General features: G+C 41.6%; 1 protein-coding gene across 1 annotated transcript in view; it reads right to left on the bottom strand.

The window, feature by feature from the left end:
* Haspin (haspin) overlaps positions 1–7240 on the bottom strand; it is a 57205-nt gene extending 49965 nt beyond the window's left edge. The window contains exon 1 of the mRNA XM_080272337.1: positions 7052–7240. Coding sequence (XP_080128463.1) covers positions 7052–7240 — 189 coding nt within the window. The remainder of the gene's footprint in view (positions 1–7051) is intronic.
* Between the last annotated feature and the right edge of the window lie 597 nt (positions 7241–7837).

Raw genomic sequence — 7837 nt, 5'->3', positions numbered from 1 at the left:
AGAAAGGTTGCTGGTTCTTTGAAAGTAGTGATAAGAAACAGGGAAGTGAGCATGGAAGTGAAAAAGTTACTACATGACAGTATTGTGATACCAACTCTAACGTACGGAAGTGAAGCTTGGACGTTGTTGGAAGGACACAAGTCAAGAGTGAGAGCAGTGGAAATGAGTTATTTAAGAGGAGCCTGTGGAGTCACATGGAGAGACAGGCTGACGATTGAGGATATCAAGGACCGTTGTGGTGCGGATGTGGATGTGATAGGAAGCGTTATGAGGAACACACTGAGGTGCTTTGGCCACGTGGAGAGGATGGAGGGTGAAAGACTGACGAAGAGAGTGTATGTGAGTGAGGTGGAGGGGGGAAGAGGGAGGGGGAGGCCGAGGATGAGATGAAGGGATGGGGTGGAGAGGTATATGAGAGAGGGGGGTGTGAGTTGGGAGCAGGGCAGTGAAATGGCGGGGGACAGGGCGACTTGGAGGTGATTTGTTTGTGGCCATCCCAAACGGGATTGAGGCGTCAGGCAATAGATAGATAGATATACTGTATATATATATATATATATATATATATATATATATATATATATATATACACACAGTATATATACGGGTATACCTCAGTGGTATGTGGTAACCACATAACCAAATTATGAAGCCTAGTGGTTTAGTGGGTAATTAAGGCGCTTGAATCAGACTGAGCCTGTATAGGTTTATATCCAAGGGATGGTTGGGGTTTATAGCTCACGTAATGCCACTCAGGGATGAGTAAGGCTGGTCACTCTCATCTTAAATGTCAGGACCAACGTGCCTAGTCCCAAGCTCCTACGCTCCACATGGGGCAACATAGGATTGGATGATGGCTGGATGGATAATAATATCTAGTAAAACACTATGATCATGCATACCGGCATTGCCTGGGACCCTGGATGGCCATTCCCCCTATGGAAGACGTCTAGGGTCCAATTTTACCCAATAAACCTATGTTCCTCCTTAGGCCCATTCCCCAGGGATATACTCCCCATGAACAAACAAAAAACAAAGTACAGTTCCCTTTTCAATAAACAGGAAAGAATAGGGAACAGTACTTTGTTTTGGTGATTTAGAGAAGGCCTTTAAATGAGTCCCACGAGAGGTGATGAAGTGGGGAATGAGAAAGCTTGAGATCGATGAGTGGCTGCCTGGCTAGTCAGAGTGGTTACAGTTATGTATGTGGGTGCTCACACCAGGTAAGGGTGAATGGAGATTTGAGTGATGAGTTTTCACTGAATGCTGGTGGGCATCAGAGGTCAGTCTTGTGCCCTTGTTGTTTATCATAGTACAGTACTTGCAGCCCTCTCATATGACTTCAGAAATAGATTCCTGTGGGAGATGTTGTATGATTATGATTTGGTCTTGATTGCAGAGAATGACAGGAAGGTGGGGAAAAGATTTAGGAAGTGGAGAGATAGCACAGGGCACAAGAGTTTAAGAGTAAATGCAGATAAAAGTGATGGTATCTCGGACTGGTGGCAGTACTGTCAAAGAAGAGGAAGAATGGCCAAGTGCAATTTACAACAAAGGCGTGAGAAGTAATCTCACCTTGTGCAGTTTTGTGCTAGGTGGGTGCATAAGAGATGTAATGGTATTAATGGTAGACCAGGAGATAATGCTGATTTCATGCGTGTTGTGTGACAGGGAGAGGATGTGGAGACTGTCAGGCATGAAAGGATGGATCTTGCTGGTGAGTTTCTTGAGTGTGTGGGAGAGTTTCGTTATCTGGGAGACATACTATGTGCTGGAGCTCTGTGGCTACACTCGCGACAGCAAGAGGTGGCGGAGAAGCGCCTCCCTCAGGGAAGAGTGAGGAAAAGGCTTTCCTTCTCTCATCCCTGATTGGTCTACGGAGATGAGCAGAATGGGGAGGTGTGACAGCGCTTACATTTCCCTCTAGTACTGTCACCAAATTGATCACCATTGTTCGAAGCTTTATTTATTGGCTACAACAGTTAATATGCATACATAGAATATTACCTACGGTATATTACAATACATACATGTGTACATATTGATATTCTAGAATATGAAAGACTAGTAAAAATATATAAGGAGTAAAACATTAGAAAGGACAGTATAGTACTCATTATAAGCCAAAATCAGAAAGGGAGGGAGGGAGAGAGAGAGAGAGAGAGAGAGAGAGAGAGAGAATGCACTGAGTGTACACAATCATAACATGATATTTGTAAACTTTGTCTTGTCATTTTAAAACAGTGGACAAAATTTTTGAAACCATTCTTGAGTAAAATTCTCATGCTTATAAATCTCAGCTAATTTTCTAAACAACCATAAGGAAGGATTTATGTTCCATACGGTTGGGAATTATTCATTCAGAATAAACTGTCTTAAACGAACATGAACAGGAGCACTGCTCATTGTGAAAACATTGTTCACCCATGTCAAGATTTTTTTTTTTTTTTTTATCAAGTGTACTGTATGCCGGTATGCTAAGTTAATATTTTAGGAGTAAAGCATTAGAAAGGACATACAGCATACACCCTAAGCCAAAAGCAAAGCATTCCATCGGACAAGCAGACAAAGCAGCTAGAAGGTGAGGTGAAGAGGCATGATGCAAAATACAGAGGAAACAAAGGCAAACATACCCTCAGGCTATGCACTCACGTCCCTGGGGATTTTCATGGAAGGCTGAAGGGATTACCTGGCCATACTTGCCACTCGTAAACCCCTTTCTTCCCTCCGTTGCTAAAGAGAGAGAGAGAGAGAGAGAGAGAGAGAGAGACAGACAGACAGACAGAGACAGATAGACAGACAGACACAGACAGAGAGACAAAGAGAAAGGGAGGAGTGTTGGGAGAGTACGGGACGAAAGGGATGAGGCACTGTACGCTGGTACGCTATGTTTAAGAGATACTGGAAGAGTGAAAACCTGGGGGAAAATAAAAATGGAGTGACAGAAGAACTGTGGAAGTGGAGGGATAGCATATACCGGTAATGACTGTTGACGTGGAGCAAAGTGTACAAGTCCTGGAGTATGATAGAGAAAGGGACACACACACACACACACACACACACACACACACACACACACACACACACACACACACACACACACACACACCAGATTATATTGTCAAGAGTTACCCTCCCTCCTCTGGTCACACACACTCTTGGCTGCCTTTCATTTTAACCTCCCTCTTCCTTACGTATTATGAATCTTATCTCTACATCAAATCCTTTATCAATATCCCTCTTATGTTTCCTTTTTTCGCTCGCTCGCTCGAGAGAAAGACAGACAGACAGTGAGAGGGAGAGAGAGAGAGAGAGAGAGAGAGAGAGAGAGACAGACAGACAGACAGACAGAGACAGACAGACAGACAGAGATGGGTTGAAGAGGGGAGGTAGGCATAGTACATTTAAGGTTATTAAATATGGCAATGAATCACAGATGACTTAATGAGCCTTATAAAGAGACACTGATTGGTATAAGTACAGCTTGATAAATACAATATTTTCCTTTGTATTTCAATGCCGTGAAAAAAGATTAGAAATTATAATGGAAACACACCACAATAAATTTTGAGAAAAAAATGTACATACATACATACATACATACATACAGAGAGAAAGAGAGAGAGAGAGGTGAAGATGTCTTTCTAGATTAGACGGTACACCTGTATTGGTCATCAAATGGACTCCTAACCTCACCCACACACCTCCCACCCCACCATCCACCAATCACAGGCATTCCAGTGGGACGAGTGGGATGACCTTCTCCACCACCTCTCGCTGTCGCAACTATAGAGTGAGGAGTGGTTGGAAGAAGTTTGGGCAGCTACTGCCTCTCAAGACTTTGTGAGGGGTCTCCCTTCATGCTAAGGTATCTTTGTATGCGGGATGTGTTAAGAGTGTATTGCTGTATGGTAGTGAGACCTGGGCAGCAAAGGAATAGGATATTCACAGGCTCAAACATACAGAAATGAAAATGATTAGGTGGATGTGCAGTTCATCCCTGAGTGTGAGGCCTGGGGGTGCAACGTTTACAATGAGAGAGTTGAAAGGTAGGATGGGACCAGAGTGTATTGGTACTGTGATGAAGAGAGGTAGATGAAGAGGGTTTGGGCATGTGGAGAGGATGGGGGATGATAACTGGGTGCAGAAAGTGAGAAGTGTTAACGTTTGGGATAGGGATGTGAGAGGTAGAATGAAAAAGACCTGGGAAGAGGTCATTGAGTGTGGCCTCAGAGATAAAGGAGAGAGACCAAGCAGCAAAGACAGCCACCATTAGGTGACCAAAGCCAATGCTTGCAAGCATGATGGAGCCTTCAAAAATGAAACAAAACCAAATGGACATATTCCTACCATGGACTGACTTTCCCACTACCCACTCACCTGCTAACTCCTCCCACCCATCCTGCTCATGCACCCACCCTGCCTACCACTCACCCACCCATCCTGCCCACTCACTCATCCTACCTGCCCACTCACACACCCAAACCTACCCACTCACCACCCACCCTCCCACCCACTCCATCTACCCTGCCCCTCCAAACTCACTCATCCACTCAGCCCTGCCCCTCCAAACCCACCAATTCACTCAAACATATCCACCCACCACACCAATCTGTCCACCCAACCAACTCGTTGTAGCTAATTACAATATCAGGCAAATGACTCTACACAATTGGCTACCATTTTTCCACCATGCGGAGTGGACTGTTTCTAATTATTTCTAATACTGGCCATCAGGGGAACCACTTTGGCAACTGTACTGTACAAAGTTACATTTAATGTAAAAAGTTACACCTGTTAGGGCTGTTTAGAGAATTCTATATGCGTCTGCCTCGATTTCTATGGGGACTGACAGACAGACAGATAGACAAACCTTCTCTTTCATATATGCTGGTATACGGATAACATTAGTAATAGCACAGGTTACAGCAATAATATGAATGGTCTAGCTTTTGCTCCTCAAACTGCAAGTTCTTCTAAAGAATTCATTTGTATCCAAAACCTCATAATAAAAACATGACTATCTAATCATAAGCTGCACTGTAATACACAGTGACACCTACTTTGTAATCCTCCATCACAATGCCATAAAAAATGTCATAAGTTTTCAGGAAAAGAACAATTTTGAGCTGTTTCTTAAATGACTCCAAACAGGTAGACTGCTTTACAAAAATGCATAACTTCTGAACACAGTTTAAATTCAGTCCTGGCTTTTACTGGAAGTCAATGCAATGCAGTTAAGAATGTAGGAGTTCTTGGAGGAAGACCAAAAATAAGTCAAGCAGCCTTGTTCAATACTAAATGAACCCTTTTCTGCAAATAATTTGTCAGACCAACCAAATACACAGTTACAGTAAACTCAATGCAACACATAATGAGTGAATGAGTCAATGTCAAATGACACTATGGATCTAATAAATATTTTATATCAAACAGATTCGGATTGGATGATGGATGGATGGATTCCAAATATGACACTACGTTCCCTGAAGAATCCATATGCTCTTTAACATTCTGTTTCAAGCTGAAGTAGGCTATACTCCATGGTTTCTACAGAATTAACAGGATTAGACTGTATTTCACCAAGGCTAACAGACCTAAAATCCTGTGTGCCAACATCTCTTCTGCTTAAATAATGAACAACTCAGTTTTATACCCTTGTAGCTTAAGTTTTCTCCTAGGCATCTAAACTGGAGACTTCAATCACTCCCCATTACTCTGTCATTCGTTATTTGCAAAGAAAGATGCACATCATCTTCAAAGAAGCGTTAAATAGCACCATGGGCTTCCAGTAGAGATGGAGGACTACTGTTGGCTACAAACAGATGTGAACCTAAAACCAGTCCCTGAGGCACTCCAAACAAAGAAAAACTTTAAAAATGAAGGTCTTAAGGATAAAAAAAAAGAAAAAGAAAATGTACAAATCATAAATACAGACACTTTGCAACAAGCAAGAAAAGTACTGTACTCCCAATCATCCTCCACCACCCAACATGACACTTCACAAACATATACACAAACACATAGCCACCACAGCCATCCAATGCCTCCAGTCAAACAGAATCCTTCATGAACCCACACCATACATTCATCCCTCAGAAACTACCTTTTCCAAAAAGACACAAGTACACCTAGCCAGACTTTGATGTGCCCATCATCCTTTCCTGCTTCAGTACCAACACCAAATGCAACTCCTAACAATTCATTGGACCCTCACTGCTATGTGGCCCTCTCCCCCCTACACCACAACACATTTAACCCAAGTGCCACACTTTCACAACACAACAATCTTAATACAAAAAAAAAAGGGGGGGGGGTACTCAGTTGAAGGGGCCAGTTTCCTGCTGTCCACTTGGTTGACAATCAAACAAGACAATGGTAACAACAACAACAACAACAACAGCAACATGGTACATGCTGCTTAGCTAATGGTTACTGGAGTTAAAAACCACTTAACTAACACATCATTATGTCTGTGTGTGGCTCTAATGCATTACATCATACATGTACAGTAAAGGACAGCAAAGCTTTTCTACAGGGTTTACATACAAATACTGGAGTAACTTTGGATTTTTTGTAACATTCTGTAAAGAAAAAAAAAAAAAGTTTTAGGGCACTGTAATGGTTAAGCATATTCTGATTCCACAGGAAGCTGTGATATGTTATCTGTGAAAAATATGGCATGATTGTACATATTAACTGCAAGAAACCACATGTATAACATAAAGTGAGCTGACTCAGAATTAGATATAATTATGTGGAACATATCTAGAACAAGAACAGTATAGTAAAAGCTCAAAATCACTAATATGATTCATCAAGATAAAAAAAAAAGACTAAACATCATCCACTCACCTAAGTGGAACATATCTAGAACAAGAACAGTATAGTAATAATTCAAAACACATTCCTTCATCAAGATAAAAAAAACGAGAATAAACACCTTCTACTCACCTAGGTGAAACATATCTAGAACAAGAACAGTATAGTAATTCAAAATCACATTCACTCATCTAGATAAAAAAAAACAGGATAAACACCTTCCACTCACCCTCTCATGTTTCTTGCTGATGAAGTCAAATATGTCACTAAAGTTGTCAGGCTGCGTATTTTCATCTTTTGCCAGAAACAGATCGTTAAATTTTGGAATAATCTTACGCTGCCTGCGATGCGGCTGCTTATCCGCTGGCTGTGCAGGAACTTTGGAATAGGTTCTTTTAGATGACTGATACCGCCCCATCCTCAATCATGCTGGAAGTGTAATACAGTACTGTGTAACAAAGTAAGGCACTAGTAATCTGAAAAAACAAAAACTATTCAGTGCTTAATTTTAAAAAGAAACTGCAATACCACATTTTTCTAAAATCTCTTATTTATTCCCACACTGTCAAGGCAAACAGTAGCTTTTTTTAAATTTATTTATTTTTTTTTTTTTACCACTACTGTATTCCCCATGCCTTTCTGGTGAGGCACTGTCGGCTGCTGGGGAACGTCAGTTCACTGAATGAGACAAACCTACAAGGCAGTTGCTTCCCTGCAGTTGACGGGCCTGCTCAGTCAGACAGTATGCTTTGTTTATGTCAATACCAGTATGGTACATTTTTATTCCTAAGTCTCCAGTAGCTGAGGGGTTAGAGCACTTTCCTAATATGAATTCAATCCAAGCTCAAGGCAGCAATATGTCCCTACATGGTGTTACACAAGGACCCACATCTGAGGAAGAATGGGAGTGCACGAATGCCATTTGTAGGAAGATGTTTGGAATGATCTTTCTTGGAAAGGAAGATTGGGGAAGAAATAAGGAATGGAAACAGAAAAGGTATGATGAAATGAGAAC

This window comes from Coenobita brevimanus, chromosome 50, assembly GCF_032717465.1.
Source record: "Coenobita brevimanus isolate Jiangsu-jjx chromosome 50, ASM3271746v2, whole genome shotgun sequence".
In the NCBI taxonomy this organism is placed as follows: Eukaryota; Metazoa; Arthropoda; class Malacostraca; order Decapoda; family Coenobitidae; genus Coenobita; species Coenobita brevimanus.
Note: the sequence above shows the minus strand (reverse complement) of the source record. Positions and strands in the feature narration are given on the sequence as shown.